The sequence below is a fragment of the Lampetra planeri genome, chromosome 1 (assembly GCF_965212315.1).
Source record: "Lampetra planeri chromosome 1, kcLamPlan1.2.h2, whole genome shotgun sequence".
Lineage (NCBI taxonomy): Eukaryota > Metazoa > Chordata > Hyperoartia > Petromyzontiformes > Petromyzontidae > Lampetra > Lampetra planeri.
In genome coordinates this window covers 9,109,724-9,132,181 of record NC_136107.1, presented here as the reverse complement: position 1 = coordinate 9,132,181, position 22,458 = coordinate 9,109,724, and the positions used below count along the sequence as shown (strand labels likewise).

General features: G+C 42.2%; 1 protein-coding gene across 9 annotated transcripts in view; it reads left to right on the top strand.

Annotated features, from left to right (window-relative positions):
* The window catches only part of LOC144742273 (RNA-binding motif, single-stranded-interacting protein 1-like), a 244,966-nt gene that overhangs the window by 158,152 nt on the left and 64,356 nt on the right, over positions 1-22,458 (top strand). For all 9 annotated transcript variants that reach the window (XM_078592494.1, XM_078592477.1, XM_078592459.1 and 6 more), the window contains exon 3: positions 19,382-19,440. In XM_078592494.1, the coding sequence (XP_078448620.1) occupies positions 19,382-19,440 (59 nt within the window). The remainder of the gene's footprint in view (positions 1-19,381; positions 19,441-22,458) is intronic.

Genomic DNA, 22,458 nt, shown 5'->3' with positions numbered 1-22,458 from the left:
AGGTTGCCATAATGTTGCCAAACAGACATTATCATTGCATCACAAGTGCTCTCTATTAGCAGTGATTTTTTTTTTTAATCCACACCCAAGCTTGAAACTGATTTCTAAAGGATGTTCTGTTTAGTGTCTTGTAAAAACTTGGTGGTGTCATTGTAAAAGCAATTCACACGCAAGCCCAGGGCATTCACTAGAATGTCTTGTATTAGTTGTACCCATAAGTTTAAGCCATCATCATCTTTGAGCCGTCCAATCTGAGGAGCTAAGTTTCTTTGTAGTGGGGTTTTATGTCGGGAAGCTTGCCATCAGTCGGAGAGATTTTAGTGTCAAAGCCTGTACACCTGGAAGGCACTCGAAAATGACAGAATGTTCTGAGGCGATGGGTTTTCAGAGACCTGTTTCAGTGTCAGTCTATTTGAACTGTTGTGACATGCCTTGGCTTTTTTTACTTGTTACCCCTGTGATCAAGTGTTGCGGGCTAGGGAGCCTCGATACATCTCGATTGTTGACACGGTAGACTTGCAAGTCTCTACGAAGCAATTAGACCGGATAATGGGGGCTTGTTGATGCTTTAGTTTCATAGTACAAGAGGGTCATATCCAGGCTTCATCTAACGGAGCCGCCAAATGCCGCTGCACAACACGATGCAATTCTTCTTGCCACGTGGTGGTATACATTGCAGATATTTGGATTGACATGTCCAATTTGTTAGTCAAAACGAAAGTCTCTGTGCTACAGTGAGCACTGTTTGATGGTGCTCAGCTCCGTTTGTGGTTCTGATTCAGTTGTGTTAATACCAAACTCCTATGGTAGGTGGAAGTCTGTCGATGGATGTCGACTCACTATTTGTAGTTTTCAGTCAGAATTAGATTCGAGTAATAAAATGCGTAACAACGTAGATTTTGAATGACCACAGAACACCTTATGGATACAGTAAAATATTAAAATCGAGGTTTTGAGCTTTTAAATATATACATAGTGAACAAACTAATGCCTGCCTTTGGTCTCCCGTCAGACGTGTTGTTTCATTTCAGCTCTCACCTGGTTATAATGCACAAAATGATCAAAACAGTGATGTATATTTGGTGGTTGATTCATATCCATGCAAATGAGAGAGTAAGGAGCCAATCTCAGGAACACAAAGTTACTTACAATGGATACCAAGTAGTTCTTGCAGAAAAAAAACACATTAATCCACCTGTGCTAGGGATCACGAAAGGGACATGCCATAATATTGTAAGTTGGATAAGTCCATACATTTTCAAATGAATAAGTGTACCCATCCACATTATAAGGTCATTTGAGTTCTTATTAGACCACATTTGTCACGGCTGTAATTATGTTATTTCTATAGAGGAAAACACTTGTGCAGCAATAGAGATAAACACACATTTTATGAACATATATGTGATATTGATGATGACATCTACACTGAATACCTACTTTTTTGTAATACAATATATTTTTTATGATACTGCCTGCTCCTGTTTGTTTATAAAGACCCATAGTCTGAGGTCCTGGTCATATGGATTTTTTCGTCTGGGGATTCCACAACTGTTCAGCTTGTGTTTTCTTGCTATGACACAAAATACAGAAAGGGCCTTCATTACACTGGCATGCCTGCCCCACATTCAGAGGTTCAATGCTACATAAGACTCGGAGCTGCTTTGTTGTGGATAGAGGAGTGGTCTGTCTTTACTCGTGGGTTTGTATAAAAGTGTTTTTCCTCCATATGGGGTTATAATGTGATCTTTTGAGTCCTGTATATTGCACTGCTTGGCAGCTTGTGATATTGCCTTTCATAATTTTCTTGTATCTTCGGGGGTCTTATGGCATTTTGTCTTTTTTTATTTGAGCCACTCGACTAACATTAATGAAAATAATAGTGAAAGGCACATTTCACAGTGGCCATCACTTGGAAAAAGCAGGATACGCAGTGCCTTTGCACGTCATGAATTAAAATGTTTACGTCAATAGTCCTTTAGGTTATATAGTTAGCAGACATGCAAGCAATATTGTGCTTTTTAGGTCGAGGAAATGTGGTGGCTGAATAGGCGAATGATTTCTGAGCTCACCACTAAACCAGCTTCGAGATCATTTAATTCCTGAAACCTAGTGTCATAGTCCCACGTGCTCACACCTGCAGTATACGTGAGCAAACTGTCACCTCTTTATAGCTACTCTGGGCCACCTTGCAAATGAAACATTGTGGGCTCGCATCTGGTTCGAGTAAAGGAAATTGAATAGGATTGAAAATTATGAGGCTTAAAATGTTGGTTTCTGAGCACCTATCTGGAGTGTTTAATGTATCCATTTGCCAAGACGGTCTCTCCTGCCCTTGTCCAACTATATTTCTTTCGTTGAAAATTATTCTGTAGGTCGGCTTGGGTGTTTTAAGTTCAATATGTGTTTTCCCCTCTCCCCTACCTATGGTTATATTAGTGATAAGTAAAAAAATGTATTCACAGTTATGTTTTGAGCACTTCGGATTACCAAGATATTTGGCACAACCTTCGTGATTTTGAAGCTGGCACTCGAAGGGCTTTTAAAGGGGGTGAGGGTGTGGGGAACTGAGAGAAATATTTTCTTGAGAATCAGGTGCCCAATAATTTGAAAGGGCCATCTTCATAATGAGTGATGTCGCTTGGAGTGAGTAGCAGCAACGTATTCTGTGCAGTTATACTCTTTGGTTCTTTCGGTAAAGTCACGTAGGTAGTTATCTTAAACCAAGTGCAGCAGCATTGCTTGAATGCAGCAATGCAATTCCAGCGTGGAGCCAGCACATCTCGTATCAGTGGAGCGTTAGTGAATACACACTTATGTCGCCAGGTTCATTATCATATTTCTACGAAGAGGAATTTCGCAACTTTTTAATGTTGAGAAGCAGTTACTTTCAATTACGTGTGTGGTATTTAGGTGACAGAAGAACAACATTCTTATCAAATGTTTATTTTGAAAGCGTGAAATTTCACACTTTGGGGTTACATCAGTTTCTTACAATGAAAAAAATGGACTTTGCCGTATTGTTTAGCAGCTGCAGTTAACAAGTGAGAGATGATCGATGAATGAAGGAATGAGTGAATGAGAAACACATGGCCGTGGTTTGGGACGCTGTTTTGTTTTCCACGCCAAAGATGTGAACAGTTGAGTTGGTGCCAAATCCAGTAGAGTTAAATACTCTTTTTTTCGTTTCTTGTTATTTCCTTAAACTGCATATTTAATTACCACCCTCAGTAAAACGCCCCTTGACGCTGATGTAGATACGCACGAGCATTACAAATAGCTCAAAGCAACACAGGTACAGCAACAATTAGCTCCATAGAATGCATCTGCATTTTGATGTTAAATATTTGGCATGCGTACGATTGAAATCCAGTTTAACATATATGTAATGATTGAATTTACTTTGGAATATTGAGATTGTTTTATTCCCAGTGACTCAAGTTAGCAACATATGTTTTTACTTGTATGAAATCTCTGCTTCTTTCACCATAGTTGGAATGCAGAGCTTGTATTTATTTATGACTTGCTTTACTACCCGGCTTCGCCCTGGACTTGGATCCACCACGCGCGGCCGTCTTTGTCTCCCCAGTGGTGATGTTCACACACCACAGCAGTTACTCGTTTGAGGCTGAGTCGACCTAGGGGAGGCCCAGGAACTGTTGAAATAATCTTCACCGGTGGTGGCCGTGAGCGGGAATCGAACTCGGGTCGCCGGGTTCGTAGCGCAGCGCGCTAACCACTGCACTACAATGCGTTACGCTTCCACATGTGCGGGTCACGTGACAGATTTGACGTCACAGCTCAAAATATATATGCATTATTGAGCTCCCCCTCCAAAAAAAAACAAAAGTGTATTTTATAATTTTTGCATGGTGTACAGTCTGGAAAGTACTCACAGGGAAAATTTCAAGTTTGTTGCATGTCGGGAAGTACGCTAAACATTTTCAACAGACACACATATTCACAACTTTGCCTTTTATATATATGGAGATTAGCCTTTGTCTCTAGTGGAGCCAACGATTTTCCAGTAGCTTTCTTGTAATTATCCTTTTCGCTGGCCGACCTTGGCAGAGCACTTAACTCAGATCTGAATGTTGCAAGTTCATATCAACAACTTCATTAATATCTTCTTGGTTATTTCGGTAAAGTCACGTAGAAGGGAAGTAATAAAATAATAAAAATAAAACATAATAAAATAATTCTCACGACGTTTCGGCCACAACGCAAGCAGCCCTCCTCAGGTGAAGAATTAAACACCACCAAGCTTGGAGCGTGTATTTAAGCTGGGTTGGAGGGGGGAAGAAGAGCGCCTTGACAAAATAATTTGCAAATCATGAGGAATTTAGCATATTTATGGGAAATGCGTAGGAGGTGGGCGGGGGGTTTCAAAGTCATATTATGCCCGTGCATTATGCAGGATTAGCAGCATCAAAGGGAGGGGATGGGGTAGCATTAACAAAGGGAAGGAATGTTAATAGTATGTAGCTGCAGTTACTAAACAACCACGTAAAAAACTAAAGTATAAACTACAAAGTATCATCAGTATACTAAATATACTTTCCAATAAGCTGGAAGCATATTATATTTTTTGCGACATAGAATTGTAATGTATTACTTACTGTTAGTAGCTCAGCCATAAATATGCTAAATTCCTCTTGATTTGCAAATTCTTTTGTCAAGGCGCTCTTCTCCCCCCCTCCAACCCAGCTTAAATATACGCTCCAAGCTTGGTGGTGTTTCATTCTTCACCTGAGGAGGGCTGCTTGCGTTGTGGCCGAAACGTCGTGAGAATTATTTTATTATGTTTTATTTTTATTATTTTATTACTTCCCTTCTACGTGACTTTACCGAAAGAACCAAGAAGATGAATCCCTGCAGTCACGAAAGCTTTAAATCGAAATTTAACTTCAATAATAACTTACATTTATAATTCGCCCATAATCTAACAAAAGTCTCAGAGAGCAAAGCAGGACGGGTCTGCCTTTCGGAGTATGACTCATCCAATCATCGCTTAATACCGGTTTATGGAAAGTGAGCAATGTTTTTTTTTCATGGGAACACTGCGCTCCACAAAATGTGGAATGTGGAATTTCCACGATTGGCTCAAATCTGCCAAAGGAAATGAGTGCCACCTCACGATTGTTTGAGGAAGGAGACACTTCTATTTAAAGCTTTCGTGACTGCAGGGATTCATCTTCTTGGTTCGTTCGGTAAAGTCACGTAGAAGGGAAGTAATAAAATAATAAAATAAAACATAATAAAATAAAATAATTCTCACGACGTTTCGGCTACAACGCAAGCAGCCGTCTTCAGGTGAAGAATGAAGAAGACGGCTGCTTGCGTTGTAGCCGAAACGTCGTAAGAATTATTTTATTTTATTATGTTTTATTTTTATTATTTTATTACTTCCCTTCTACGTGACTTTACCGAACGAACCAAGAAGATGAAGGAGACACTGTGACTACTGTTATTCCCTGTGATGTTATTTGCGAGATTAGACATTGTGTGCGGGCATAATGGAGCAAATTTCAAATTCTTAAATTACATGCCCACTACATTATAAAACATCAATCTCCTGAGCAACTACAATTACTCAGGGCAGTATTGCAAAAACAATGACACTCCCTGGGCTGTTACCTGGTTATGCAAAGAAGAATGAATTGATCGATGAAGCATGCATCCACTCAAGGATAATGCCATTCATTTGATCTCAGATATTTTAAACGTGTATTGAAGAGAAAACTAGGGAAGATTCCTCGACCATGTGTCTACATTTAAAATTACATGAAAATCTGTCATGAGATCTGACCTAGGGCTTTCACCAACATTAAACACTTTAAATGACACCTGTAGCTTGGTATGGTTGGCGCACACCTCTGATCCAGTGTTTTGGAGGCACGGGTTGACCAGGATGTGAAGAGTACAGTAATTTGGTCCATGAAACCCATCTGTGCAGATCTTGGAGTGTTTTCCCCCAAATGTGTATGGATTTTCTCTATGTACTCCAGTTTCCTGCTGCAAACGAAACACTGCGTAAGAAGGAATTGGCCAAACATCCCAATGTAGGACCCTCCTGGAAATGTATCTTGAGACTCAACGTTGCTGTCTTGGATATAATAAATGACATAATTCTCCTCTTTGGTTATTTCGGTAAAGTCAGATAGAGAGAAAAATAAATTAAATAATAGCATACAACCAAAGGGTAATAATTCCTGCAGTCACGAAAGCTCCAAATCAAGTTTGGCATTATTCTTATATGCATGAGGTATACATTTATTATCCTATGATAAAAAAACACGTGTAAATAAAGCACAAAACAAAATAAACAAATGAGTGAAATATTTACAGTTAACTCCCATGCTGCACAGCATCTCCCTTCTGTATTTATTCTGTACCCTCAATGCCCAACTGAAAATTTTGCAGGGGAAGCCTGTGATTGATTGTCTATCGTTGGTCAGTGTGGAGCGGCTGTGGTATTACTGAAAATTTGATGACAAAATATGCTGCTGCCTAGAATACATTGCATACGAAATTACAAAAGTGAAACTTTTGCTGTTCACATTTATAAAACATAGCTAACATTTCTAGTTTAAATGTAGCCCTACTCTGCCTGGATACACCATTGAATGTCAAAACTACCACGGCCCAAAATCATCATTTTGAAAACGAGTAAACATTGCATAAGCCAAAACGCGCCACGGTTTCAAGACGATCACCTGCTTAGCGTTACTGCGTTCAGCCCATTGATCTGAAGTACTGCGAGAAACTCATTTTGTTAAACAGACATTTCCTCACTCTGTAAAATGTTTTCACTTATAAATACAATGTGTAAAGGTTTTATACAAATATATTCTCGTGGAGGAAACTGGGCTGTTAATAATTTCTATTTATTGTCGGTACATGCACCTTTAAAGTGCGAGAAAAAATGTAATGTACCCAGCTTGGTTTTTAATTTTACATAGCTAATGGTAACTCCAGGTGACATTTTGTTTCGGTGGGGTGTTACGTATTTTCTTCTTTGTCATGGATAATTGAATATAGCATTTGCAAAAGGATACAAAAACAGAAAAATGTGCGTAAAAAGCCATTTTAATTTCAAACGTGTTTCATTATGTAATGTGCTGTAATGTAATCGTTATTGCCATGAAAATGAAAGCCGTTGACAGGGTTCAATAGTGATTCCTGTGACAGCTTCTTAAGCAGAGGCTGCTCAGCCATCGCCTAAAACTTGTGATGAATTTTTGTTACCATTTTATTGCTACCGAGGCCACAGTTGAGCTTAACTAAAGTGAATTACATGCTAATAAAAGGCTAGCAAGCCTCAGATAAATGGTAGATCAGATTAAACCCCTCCCCTATGTCAGCAAGAAAATGACCTTGGCTGCCATGATGGTGCCAATGTGCTTGCCGTAGGAGGTCTTGAGAGCTGGGGGAAGATGCGAATGACCGCATCATGTAACAGATTCAGTGGCAGCTTCATCTTGCTATTTTCTGACACGAAGGAATATTTTGCCTTAAAATTAATGCTCTGTAATTACAAAGATTTTTTTTGCCACGACTTACCCCCTGCTGTCTGTGTGTGAAAGCAATCTGAAGCAGAAAACATGTTACATGCCTCCTAATTGTGATGAAGATATTAATAATATAGAGCACAATTAAGATACACATTCTAACATTGCAAGAAAGAAGATTACTGGATTTCAACAACTGTATTATTATAATAATCCAAGAACGATACATTTTATAATTTGCTGCACGTGCATTATTATGCAGGTACTAATGCGACGCATGTGATTATTTCACCGCCGTATTTATTAAGACTGTTCGAGGCAGAGAAACATGTTTTAAGATGCTTAGATCGTAACCACGCTTGTGTCGCAGGGGTTGGCGATGCATTCCTGTTTGTGCCGTTAACAAATTGAACCACGCACATTGTGCTGTACGGACGCAACAAGAGATGAGAGATTAAGAATTTAACTTTAAGAAGAATCTCTGGCAGCGCATTTGAATGGCCTTGAGCTGTCCTTTGTGCACATATTTTGTCACTGTGCCTCAAAAGCACCTGGGAGGGCTTACGTAGTTTTGCATTGACATGACATCTATAAACGCTGTCTAGGCACCTCCACGGTACTCTTCCCCTCCGCCCCCCCGCCCCCCCGAGATCAAATGCAAGCGGTGACATGAGGCATTGAGTGAGAAGGTTTTGTGGTGCAGATTCAGAGAGATGACAGGCTGCCAGAGATGGATCATCCTTTGCGTGATTCTGGAGCAAGTAAAATAATACCATATCTTAATATTTTACATTTTGCGCAGCACTGGGCTTGGCTTCACGGACAGTCAGACAGCTTTAGATTTCTATCTGGGGTTCTGTATCCCAGGTACACAATCTGAAGGTCTCACCATTTGAGTGATGTTGTAATATTCTTTAAAATAATCCATAAAGGGATTTTTGTCTCATTGAAAACTTTTTTCTTCTGCGTCGGTACTGAACATTGACCAACAGGTGAGGAGAAATGCAACCTTTCCTGCCTTTGAATTCCTAGCATAGATGGCATGCGTGCTTTTAAACTGGTTCTGCTATGGGACTTCTCCCACTGGTTGATAAATTATCTCATAGTATCCTACAGAGACATCTCTGCCGAACCAGCTGGAAATCAATTTCAAGGACAGTGCATACATTATCAGAGTTGTGTTTTTTGTTTGCATTCCGACCGCAGGTATTATGGTCAATGCAAACATGACTCCTTGTAAAAAAAATGTGTCAGTTTTGTTGCCAGATAAAAGGGTAAAAAAACAATTATCATATTATGCTACTGGCAAAGGAGGTTCCAATGGTGTCAGCTGGAAATTGCTGTTTTTTCGCCGCTGCACAGGTGAGACTCTCAGAGCCTAAGGTGCCACATAGTCTGATTGCCTGAATTTACGGACAGATTTGTTCTGTGGACTCGGTCCAAGGGTAACTGTGCCGAGATTGTCAAGTTTGATGCGTGTGCGATGCTTCCAAAGGCACCAGAGCTGAATTAGTGGTGATGGTTTCCGCCCTTGGCCAAATCGAACATGAGACCCCAGAGATTTCAGCACACCACTCCGATAAGAGGGCCTGCGGTTTATGCCATGGAGCCTCTTATCCACTTGCATCCATTTTCTCAAAATCAATAAATAAATAATGGCCTAATCTCAACGAAAATGCATTTATAAAACATTCATGTTTTATTTATTGACATATCAGTTTCGAGTTTTGTGTGCTCTTTTTTTTTCTCCCCTCCCAAGTATCCCGGCGTTATACAAACTGATGATGTGTTTTGCACTGTGACAGGCCCAGATAAGATGCGGAAATGTGACTGCAATGAGTTACTGAGAGAAAAGCATTATTTATGCACACATTACATCTCATTGAGAATTATATAAAGTGTGAAATGAGTGCCTTTCTCCCAGTTGCGCTGCACACTTTATCCCGGGATGTGTCCGTCGCCAGATCGGCTCATGCCAAGGTGTGCCCTCCACAACTTCTGAAGTGCAATACGTCCAAATAATGGCATCTCGTCTCAAGGTTTTGCGTGTTAGTCATACTGTATGTCGGCGAGCTGGAGGGGCTGCCGTTGCGTATGCAGCCTGCCTTGGTGGAGCAGCCTGCGTCGGTGCAGACATTAGGAGATTTATTCACCTTCTCCGTTTTCTGCGAGAAGCGCATGGCCTCGTTTCACTGATAATGAGGGATTGGCTGTCTTCTGCAAAAGTGGTTTCCTGACGGCGATAACATTATACAGAAATAGGAGGCATCGAAGCGCGAACTCTACGGATATAAATCGAGAGGTCGAGAAGGGGGAAAAAGGTGCAATTACAGAGGTAATGGTTACTTGGGTTTTCAGACTTTTCAGTTGCATCAGCATTAGTGTTACGGTTACCTAATGTCATCAAGTTAATACAACGTTTTATGCTCTATACAAATGATTGCTTTCTCTTTCAGGCTATGTGTTAGGTATACAGGTTTTCTTTTTTACAAAACGTGTTTTTTATTAGCGATATTTTAAATGATCAAATTTTTTATATCAGGATTGGTCGGTCGCTCAATAAATAAGTGGCATGGATTGCTATGGAAATATTTGTTCTGAAATCGCCTCTGTTCATGAATCACATTTTAACTGGTAACATTAACTGCGAACTTCTGGCAGTCCAATTCTTTTTATACGAAGGGATAATAACAATAATGTATGTTTAACAAATATCAATATAAGAATACGCTTGTTTGTATGTCATTAACAATGGCATGGTGGGGAGGGTGGGTTATGACTCCACACTGGTGAGGTGGAGGGGAGGGGCTGAGGACCTCAGACACTGGGCTGTTGGGGAGAGCAGTACCGACGTCATACAAGATTGAGGTGATGTTGTGAGGAGAGTGGGTGACGTTATCAGACGCGCGGTTGGTGAGAAGAGGGGTTGGTGACATCACGCGACACGGGCGAGGTGGACGACGGGGAGCGATGATGCCAAGAGACGCGGGAGTGGTGAGGAGAGGGGACAGAGTTTGATGTCGCATGCCATTGGTGAGGTGTCGGAGAGGGATTGATGATAAAACGTACATATTCTTTATCCTTTTACTGCAGTAGTTTTGCGGGTTCCTGCTAGTGATTATGAAAACTTTCATATACAGTTTAGAGAATAAATATGTTTTTGTTAAATGCAGTTACTATACAATTCTTCCATAAATTATTCATCAATTTGAATATGGCACTGTTGGTCAAAATATTGTTCAACATACTTTTTCCACCTCACTCATTTCAACTCATTTCTCACAAAGATATTGAAGACACGCTGTGGTCCTCCGGATCTCGCGTTGCGTCAAGTTTCATTGACTCTGAGTGGGGAAGGCGGCAAGGCGAAGGTGATGCAATTTACACGAGGAGCGGAGGCGGGATGGGAGAATTAGCGTGCGCTCGAAGGTGTTCGTTAGAGCGTTAAAGCGCATGCGGTGGATATGAGAGGCCCTCTCCTTCCCTTCTTGCACGTGTCCTGGAGAGAGGAGGAGCGGAAGAGTACAGGGTAGAGCTGGGGCATGTAAATATTTGCGCTTGTGAGCGTGTGTGCACCTGACAGATTTATGAGGTGACGCTTAAGGTTTTATTTATCTGTCGTTGTGGCATGGGGTACAGCCAAAGCCACCCAGTTATGATGTATGTATGTTGAACTTTTTGCACCGTACGAAGCCAACCGTGCTAATCGGAGGTGCGGGGGAAGGACAACAAACTAAACACAAAGCAGGTCTAAATAAATTATTTTGCAGTCTAGATTTAAAAGTGCATAGCTCCAGTGGCTTCCTCATATCAGAAGAAAGAGCGTTCCAGATGGCAGCAGAAGCGCATCTGAAAGCGCGCGATACAGTAACCGTCTTTATTCGATGGCGAGCCAAAAGCCACTGCGAGGATGACCGGAGTTTGCATGCTGGTTTATGCTCATTGATGAGGTCAACAAGGTATTGTGGTTAATTTGTGGCAAGCACTTTGTGTGTAATGAGTGCGACCATATGTCTGCGCATATGTGTCAACTGTGATTTCGTTCAGCAAAATTTTACAAATGTGGTTTAAGACAAATAATAATTGCATACATTTTTGGAACATTTAACAAGGCAGTGGCTATTTTTAGCCTTGCAATTTTGTCAATTACAAGTTAAAAAGAGGAAATATTTCTCACAACCATGCATTTCAATTTAAATCATTAACATTACAGGTTTTAATATTTTATGGTATTTTATAAAATAGTCTTTCCCATTAGTAGTATATAGCGTCGTTGGCATGGGCCCTGGTGCAAGGAATGAAATGGGCCCCCTCTGCTGTCAAATATCCCCCCTCTTCATAGCCTGATCTCTGGCCCATAGGCCCCGGTGCATTTGTACCGCCTGCACACTCGATAGCTACACCACTGTTGTCCATGACTTATCATGCAAGTGCTCATTTACCGTGCCCAAATTTCATTGAATGCTTAAGTTATGAGACAACCAGTGTACATTCAGCACATAAAATAAGATAAGATGCAATTTACTTAAAGCTAAGCAAAAAGTCAAAGTCTGCAAGTTGAACGACTATGAAGCTCCCCCCCCCCCATCCCATGTGACGGCCATAAGCCAGTGGAAAAAAATCCACATTTCCTTGGCAAGAGCCAATCTCTACATATGACGACGACTGTTGCCTTTCCACATTACGGCAATAATTGTATCAGTGCTATAGGGATGGATGGTGGTGATTGGCCAAATTAATTGCCTACCGGGATTTGCAATCACTTTATAATCACTACCTTACCTTCAGAGTTTAATAATAACTAGCGGGAAGTACCCGGTGTTGCCCGGGCCAAAGAAATATTTCAAAACTACTCTTAAAAATGTAACAGCAGTGCGTACTGACAGTGGTGGTACCTGCTATGATTACAGCAGTGCATACTGTGGTGGTACCTGCTGTGATTACAGCACTGCATACTGACTGTGGTGGTACCTGCTATGATTTTTACAGCAGTGCATACCGACTGGTGGTACCTGCTATCACTACAGTAGTACATGCTGACTCTTTAGCAGTATTTATGGACTCTATAGCACAAAGTACTCACCTGACAGAGTGGTGTGGTGAGGTCTAGTCCCGTGCAGAGCTTCCGGCCTCATCTAGATTGTCCAGCTGGCCGAGGTGGCACCTTGGCAGGCTGGGGCTGGGTTGCTACTCCTGACCCCCCCCCAGCCACTATCTCCCCGGCCGCTCTGCAGTAATATCTATGGCCTATAGTGGTAGCATCTACCCACTGTATTGTAGTAACTGCACGCATCGGGGTGGGGGGGGGGGACATCACACAGTGAATAATTTACCTGAGCATTTATTGTAATTTTATAGCATTTTTTACACAATAAAATGTCCCCCTCACTCCCACCGAAGGCGTGCGACTTGGCATGGGCCGTCCTCACCACCAAAGGTGCGTGAGTTGGTATGGTCGTGCACGCGTCATAAATAAATAAATAAAAAGAAAGCGCACAGATATCGCACTACATCGCTAATTCAACTCATTTTAAGTTGACGGATGTGAAAAAGGAATAGCGCTTGCTCACGGCAGGGCTTACGGCGTGGTACCTGTCTATTTTATTTAACGTACACCCCACCGTTGGAGAGCTAAATCCTTTGCAAACGCGCGAACACACACACCCACAGACAAATTTGTACTTTTTTATATATATAGATATAAGATGAGTGCTCAGCCACAGCAGTGCATGGCCACTGCAGGAAAAGGCAAAGAAAACACAGAACAACATTACTAGAGAGAGAGAGACACACAGAGAGTCAGAAATAACAGCTGACATAGGCAGGTAGGATGGAAACATTACAGTCAGTTAAGACTTTACCTGGTTAATAACGTCCTTCCAATGATTGCTCAGTTTCCATCCTACCTGCCTACGTCAGCTGTTATTTCCGTCTCTCTGTGTGTCTCTCTCTCTCTATGCCTCTCTCTTAGATCTCTCATGCTCACATGTCCTTCAGATTGAACTCTCATGCCTTTGGATTGCACCACACTTCGATCTTACATGAACATGCTAATCTCTCACATTAACATAACCACTTCTGTGCCCTCGTCCAGGAGGCCGCTCTGCTCCTATCTTACAGTTACACGCGAATTTCTCACGTTAAGATCACTAACCCCGGCCACTTCTTTATGACCCTTGGGCTACACCCATTTCAGACCTTTTAAAACAGTCTGCCTCAGCAGCAGATCATGCTTTCCCACCTGATGATGGATGCTTGTTTTGCGCCCGAAACGTCGTGATTTATTTTATTTTATACCTACGTGACTTTACCGAAAGAGCCAAAGAGTATGGATTCCTGCAGTCATGAAAGCTGCAAATCAAGATTTTACTGTTATTACTTTATGTTATCCATATATATACAAGGGAAATTTGTGATTATGTGTGTCTGTTCAAAATGTTTAGCGTACTTCTTGACATGTGGGTACTTTCCAGACTGTACACCATGCAACAAATGATAAAAATAGACTTTTGTATTTTTTTTGGGGGGGGGGGGGCAATAATGTGTATATTTTGCACGACAAGTGAGCTGTGACGTCACATCTATCATGTGACCCGTGTGCGGAAGCGTAACGGAGTGTGCCTGCTGATCGCGGGTAAAGTGAAATACAAATTGCTTTATTATTTCAGTCGTTTACTGCCGTACGCGTTTGTGTGTGGGGAGCGGTAGTGTGGTAGTTAGCGCGCTGCGCTACGAACCCGGCGACCCGAGTTCGATTCTTGCTCACGGCCACCACCGGTGACGATTATTTGAACCGGTCCTGGGCCTCCTGTAGATCGACTCAGCCTCAAACAATTAACTGGTGTGGTGTGTGAACATCGCCACTGGGGTGACGAAGGTGGCCGGGCGTGGTGAATCCAAGTCCCTAGAGAAGCCGGGTAGTAAAGCTAGTTTTTAATATGTGGTTTGCAAAAAAAAATTCCCAGGGGCGGACATTTCCTTCATGCGGTGGTGACGTAGGCGCCATGGCTTTGGCGTCTGCTTGGCTCCAAGATTGCGTGATTTCCAGTAAACAGTCACTTTAACTGCGAGTTGTAAATGGCTGGGAACTTCCGGTCACTGTTTGTTTCTGGGCGAATCTAGGGTTACTGTGGGGCTGGGAACAGGGATGGTATGTTATGCACGGTGGGTGTGTGGGAGGCAAGGGTTTGGTTTGCTAAAAAACAACTGGTTTCTTTTACAGATGAAACGTATCCACATTAAAACCATTTAGTCTGAATTCTGGCATGTTTTTTTGTCAGAAGATTGATTATATATGTGGCAAATGGAGAAAGATAATGTGCAAAATAAACTTTTAATTTGGGGGAAAAAAGTGCAAAATTTGTTAATATTTTGTGTTGTACAAATATTTGTTTGGAAGCATGTTTTTCAAGAGTCTTCGTGACTAACTTTGTAGTTTTACAAGTAAAACAAGACCTTTCCGTGGCAATTGTAGAGAGGGATTTAAGAAATTACTGTAATGCTTAAATGCGGAGAGAAATATATACGTGACAGCAACAGTCGGCGCTCAACTCTATTGAAATACTGCGAATTAAAATCATAGAGTCTGGTCAGCACATCATCACTTGAGGGTCAACTAAATTAGTACCAGTTTCTACAAAGTCCCATGTCAAGTCTGGTTCCAGCTAAAGGAATGTAGAATTTCCATCTCTGGTTGAGGACTACCTATGGAGAGAAAAACCCCTCCACTTTAATTTAAATTTGGAGACAATGTTTACTTTACTCTTGACCTTCAGTAAACCCACAATAAAATAGTGAAGGATAATTGTATTAAATACAGATGCCCTCACTGTATGACAACAGTAATAGTATCTTCAGATAGAGGCTTCCACCAGTGTGAGGGGCATTGATCAAATAGACACCATTGAATTGCTTCATAGCTCTTTCTGCACAATCAAACATACTCACAGCTAGGGTTGCCACCTGTCCTCGTTTTTCCCAGGATTTTATTTTTGTTGAGGCATCTGTCCTGTGAAAACTATAAGTCCTTCCGAGATAGTAACATTCGCAGTTTTTTGTCAGTTTGTAATATTATTCCATAATAGAATACGACATTTCGATTGCAACACAAGCAATCGTCATCAGGTAGAACTAAATTTGAGAGAGTCAAAACACAGACATGGAGACACACAGACAGACACACAAGCAGAGAGAGAGAGAGAGACAACACATAGACACACAGAGAGAGTTGTGTGTGTCTCTCTCTGTGTGTCTATGTTGTGTGTGTCTCTCTCTGCGTGTGTGTGTGTCTCTGTGTCTCCATGTATGTGTTTTGTCTCTCAAATTTAGGTCGACCTTTATAACGATTGCTTGTGTTGTAATCGAAACGTCGTATTCTATTTAATTTATTTTCTTTCTACGTGACTTTACCGAAAGAACCAAAGAGTAATTCCTGGAGTCACGAAAACTTCAAATCAAGTTTGAATATTATTCCACTGCAGACAATGCATTTAATCCGAGTTATCCCCTCTACCGGTATTTTCATAGATTTTCTTCCCATTATATATCATAGTCTTTTTGGTACTTCAGAGTTGGCAAACCTATTCACAGCTCACACTACTGCGACCCGCGACCATGCAACACCGTGGGAGAGACTTTTGAAATGCCGCAGTGTATTTAATGCAATTGTTGTGGAACGGGTGCACATGCTAAAGCTCCAATTTTAAGATTACTCTTTTATGTAATGGAAAGCAGCTGGCTGTAGGTTCACTTCAGGCAAGCGGCACAGTTTGCGGTGTCTTTTTAAAATGTCTCTGTGCCATTGTGGACAGTAAAGTTAATTGAAATACAGCGCTACGCAGTGAGCATTCAACTGTTCTCTATTAGATCACCCTGCCGCTGGTAATGAAGAAAGTATGTAGTGGACGGACATCACCGCGCACCCGAATTGAACTCACGAAAAAAGGGCCTCCGTGAAGGGGAATCCATTACGTGTTTGTCATGGACAGAGTGGTTTAATTTGGCCAAGACACGCGAGAAAAAGACTGGGTTTTGTCAACGTGCGCCAAGGAGCAAAAAAGTACACGGAGTTCATTTATCCTCGTTCTCCGAGTGGCTCCACACGCTTGGTTCCATCTGTTCGTGGAATGTACAGATACAGTGCGCCAGCAGCGCTGCCACCATGTATGTGTATAAAGCCTTCGAGAAGATCTACAAGGCAATGCTGAAATCCCTGATAAGCACATGTTCAAAAAAAGCCTTCTCCTTCCATCTGAATACTCTACCGCATAGAAACGCCGAGGGTAATTTTCTACTGGAATTGTATGCAAAATAGTCCCCAGCATTATAAAAAGAAAAGTTGTTTTTCTTTACTAATAATATTTGGAGATTTGCAATGTTTGACATTAGCTTGCAAATTCGTAAATGTATCCTGGTCGAGAAAATACGAGTAATTTTATCTCAACAGATTTCGTAAATTGTGGACCCCCCCTTGTTTTTTCCAAATCCAATTGTGGGTTTTGCTCTGGTGGACTTACCGAGAAAATGTATGCTTGTATGAAGCTGAGCTGCAAAATGAAACTGCTTTGCCGTGTAATCAGTGCTAATTATGTCAAAGCGCAGCCATGCAATCACAGTGACGACGTTTTAGTGGTAATCAATTGAGGCAAGGTTTTAATGGAATGTCTGCTTTTCCCCGCCTTGCCAAAAATGTTTCTGTCTGATGGCTTTGCTTAATGAAGTTCGGACTTGAAAATGTGCCGGCTGCTTTAATTAGGAGCTACATAGTTCTTATTTGTAAACTGGCTCTCCACATATTAGCACAATCTTTTCGCAAAATGTCACCAGCTTTAAAAAAGAAATTGTAGGAGTTTTGCCACATTAACTACCACAATTATCATTTCACATGTTATAGTTGTATCTTTTCTAATTATTTATGCAGCGAGAGCATTGCGCTTAGCGGTTTGTGTAAACAGTATTTTTATATTTAAAAAATGTCCACGCTGCAGGTAAATCAGCAGGTGGGTCGGCAACCTACTTGATTTACTGCATTTCGTTGGCATCTCACGAACCCTGCACATGGAGGTCTCTGGCATGATCTATATACGAACCACTAACGGTGCCTACAAAGTGGTGGATTACACAATGTGCACCATCCACACCTAATCACAGTTTGTACGTTAATAGTTGACCTATTAATGTCATATATTACGTGCTGGAGAGTTTAGTAGGCAGATCACCCATTGCCGAGGGCAATACTCAACACATGGACCTGACGCCGTAGCCAGTAACAGTCAATGTTATGGAAACAATGGCGGAATGTGTGTTGTCATTACAGAGGAAAAATTGTAGCAGCTGCCAATTGCTTACACTTGGACACTCAAAATTTCTCTTACGTCCTGAAATAGTTGTGTGTGCACGAATCACGGCTATATGGACGCGCCAAGGTCGAGATGTTAAATCTTCTCTGAACAATTTACAGACTTTACTAAATGACCAAATTAGTTTATTCAAGCAGTAAAACAGAAGGCAACACCTCCTTGAATTCACTGGGCTGCGAAGCTTCACCTTTTTATTACTTTTACAGTATATGCATTTATTCCATTAAACACTTTAGGTTTATGTTTCTTGTGTTGTGACCACGATATATTTTTAGCTGGTAAATGCAGTCTACATACCTAGGGCAGTTGGTGATGCCTTTGAAAAACGGAATGTTTTCATGAAAAGTAACATTCCAATGCAACTAAGAAAGAACGTTCACAATCTTTGCACGTTACCTGCAAGGGTATAGGGATGAGAAACAAGGGCATTGACAAAGAAAATTGAATAAATAATAATGATTATTGATTTCTCCAGGAGAGCCACACTGAGTCGTAGGACTTGTTTTCAGGAGAGGCCTGCATTGGGTTTTTACATTTTAAGATGTTTTCATTCAATTAATGAATCTTCATACATGGAGCACCTTGATAAAACCCACACGCGCAAGTGGGCAAAGTGCTAACCCCGTGCAGATCAAAACAGATGGCAATTCGTCCACTTCTGTACCGCCTCTGGCGAGCCAGGGTATGGCACCTCAACGCCCATGGGAAGGGAGTTTCACAACCTCTGTGTGTGATCCTCGACTCTGCAGTGCTGGATTGCAGGCGTGCATAGCCACCAACGCTCAGCTGAACATTGTGAACATTAAATAAAAAAAGCGTCGGGAGTTGCACGCTTGGGATTACACTCAGGTACGGAAATAGGAACGCATTGATCAAGTAACAGACATCAATTAGAGATGCCTTATTGACAGTTAAGAAGTGGGCTTGGGCAGAATGCACTGGCATAATGGACGACGAATGATCGACGAGAAAGCTAAGGGGAATGGCAGCCAGAGGAGAGAATGCATGCGGGAGGCCAACTACCACGGCTAGAGGTTGGGTAACTGGATTGTGGCGTTGCAAGGATTTTGAGGTCTGGTAACAGAATGGGGAGGCCTTTATCCAGCACTACATAGATACAATGGCTGATGAGGAAATGAAATGTCATATGGATAACTCAATATCAAGTACAACACTGGACAGGGAAGAGCGAGTGGTGAATCACACCGCAATCATGTGCAAGGTGGTGTCTGTAAGGAGCAGGACAGCACATTTGTTATTGAGCTAGCTGCACGGAGTGTGCATGTTTTTTTCCGTTGATATTCATGAAATTCTTTGCAGGCACGTTGGTGATGTTTTCCTGCGCAGCAAAGAAAAAAGCGTTCCAGAGTTGCATATCATTGTTGTGACATTATATTCATTGGGAGGTGCAAATTATATAATGTGTATAAATTGGTTGAATAACATTACCCATGAGAAAAAAAGTATACGGTGCAATAAAAAGGGGTCCTTTGTTTTTTTTGTCTGTTTCAGGTATGGGAAGATCGTTTCCACGAAGGCAATACTGGACAAAAACACCAACCAGTGTAAAGGTATGACCTTTTGCATTTCTACAAGCAACAGCAGTTGAACACTTAGGGCTTATTCCTGTAATTAGTATGGTGAGACCTCTAATCAACAAATTTATACAAGGTGTCCATAAAAGTATAAACCATTGTTAAAAATTTGTAAGAATTCACAGCAGTTGAATCTAGGTCGATAAAGCAATATGAGTACCAATACCTGCCATTTGCCAATAAGTGACGGTGACATCACCATGGTGCCTGTGCCAGGTGAGGTGCACTTTGAGACCATGTGAGGTGTCGAAGGCTCGCTGGCAGATCTCGGGACAGACCCAGGTGCCATGGGTTGGCTGACTGAGATGACCGGTAGATGCACCAGCTGTATTCCTTACTGTGCCAACTTGCTGCATATTCGTCACCCGGCGCTCCGCTCATTGTTGTCAGCATCACTAATCTGCCCTCCGTTGTTGCTGGAGGGTGACTGCCTCCAACTGCCCAGTAGCGTCCTTCACGAGCCTCCTCCATAGAGGTCGATCTTGACACCGCTCGTACCAGTCGTCGGCAAGTCCACTCCACTCCACATCCTCCCATACCGCATCAGTCCATCTCTTCTCCTACCCATGGCGTGCTTGTTTAGCCCCCTTTATGCAGCCAAACAGAAGCTGACCCAACCAATGCAGCCTTGCCTGCCGGAGGAGCTCACTGATGGGAATGTGTCCAGATCTTTCAAGGATTTGTGAGCTCCTCACACAATCCAACCTGGTTAAACCCAGGATGGATCGTAGGCATGCCAGCCTGAATGTTTATAACTATGAGAGGAGTCCACGTTTCACAAGCATATACATACAGACATGCATTTTGTGGTGTGAATATTTTTCCTTATGCTTTCAATTCCTCTAAACCCTCAAATGACCGCCAGGGATTTGGTGACCCATATCGTATTGAGATCTAAGGGAGACCCAACTGTTTTCCAACATCCAATGGCAGAGCCAGGATTTTCAGGTAGGGGGGGCAACCCCTCCAACAATGAAAATAATAGGAGTTGTTAGTAAGTAAGAACTTGTCCCTTGCTTATCATTCGACGCGGTGCAGCGATGGCACAGCCATCGATCGAGGGTCGAATTCGAACCGTGTGTGATCGGCATCGCGCTCGCTGAAGGTGAATGAATGCCTTCAGGGAAGTCGTGTACTGTATATGCAACTGCGCACAACTCTGTGAGTCACTTATAACTGCTTTTCCGTTACTTATTGCCAATTATGGACTCAGACTATTATCCTATCATCTCATAGAGTCCCTGGCACGTAATAATATGCTACACAGTGGCAGTGGGGGTCGCAAAATGCCGACTTATTACTAATAAACCCAAATGATCTGATCGAAATTAGGGATTTATATCGGATCATTGGGGGGGGGGGGGGCCCGTGCCACCCCCCCCACTGGCTCCGCCAGTGCCAACATCCCTGGTGTGATTTTGTAAACACTTCTGTTATGTGCTGAATACTAAAGCTTTAGGTTTACACAACGTAAGCTTATAATGAAAATGCTGCTTACATTTCAACCATGCAGCTCAAACTGTTGTTTTCTTATAATTCTTTAATAATGGCTGATAACTTGATTTACACACTGTACATGTGTAGTATCAACGATTCAGAGACAGAGTTTCTAGAAGGCACTTTGTTTATGAACAACTTTCACAGTCTCATCATCTCCACAGTAGCTCAGCCTAGCCTGTACGCAGCACTAGCCGTCTAACACTGACGGCGCTGACTGAGCTAGCCAACTACTCTCCTTCGTAGCGGAATATCTAGCGGAGACGTTAAGCGACGACGGTGACGAGACGAAAGCAACGGCGAGACGAGTTCATTCCCAGAACCGGCAGCCTCGAGCCCCCGCTCTCAGCTCCTTTTATGCTACCAGCGCGGCCTGGCTCCGCCCTGACCGCGCCGCCCTCCTGGAACCCGCTAGCAGGTTCCAGGGGCCTCCAGACAGGGTCCTCCGTGACCCTTACCCTAGTTCCTCCCCTCTGCCCACACACCGTGCACACCCTCACCAGCGTGTGTACTGTCTGTCCACCACAATTTGCCACTGCTGTCCACCAGCCAGCGCTATTACACTACACATGTCCACTGTGTGCATAGTGTATCCATTTAGTACAAGCCACAAAATATCTTTATGAGCATTATTAATATGTACTTTATATACATATATTTGGGGTCAAGCTTTGATTCAGTGATTCATGCCCTGCACTATTAAGCCTGCCATCTGAGTTCGCTTCCCGGTCATGACTAACGTCAGTGGCAAGTGATATCTGAACCGGTCTTGAACCCCTACCCTGAACCTCACCAACTTGCATTGAACAGTGCAGTAAAGTATGGATAAACAACCTCCATGACCGACGTAGATCTTCATACGTTAGTGAATTGACAAAGGGCTAAAAATAATTATTTACTTTTTATGTGGATGTACTAAAGTGAACACACTTCTAATGCCAATTCCAAAGCCTATCTTTGGCAGTGCTTTTAAAACAAATGCCAATTGTAATGTGACATTCACTTGACGGGGTGTAAAAGAGAGCTGTGTTGTGCCGAGTGAGAAAGGCTCATTGCAACGACAACTGAAATCGCTCTGTGACATCATGTACTGGCCCTTTTCTCCGATACAGTGCAACGTTTCAGAATCCAGGAAGGACTTTTCTTCGTCTCATGACATGATGCCGGATAGCGGCACAATTTGTAATATGAATCCCGTATTCTCTGGATCATAAGTATTCTACTCAGCCACCATACCCCAAGTCATAACACTTCTCTTTCTGCTTCTTTCCTTGTGCTGTTCCACTTTGGACTTCCTTCATCTATTTTTTCCCAAGCCCTGTAACCTTTTTTTTAATGCAAGAAAGTTGTTACCTCTTATAAGCACTATGATAGTGCTGTTTGTTGCTGGTGCTTGACAGTTTGGGCCTTTGAATCTGTGCTCAAGTGACTGTAAAAAAAAACCCGCTAGACAGCAACATGCATCCAAAACTTGTCCTTGCTGTCACTAACATTATA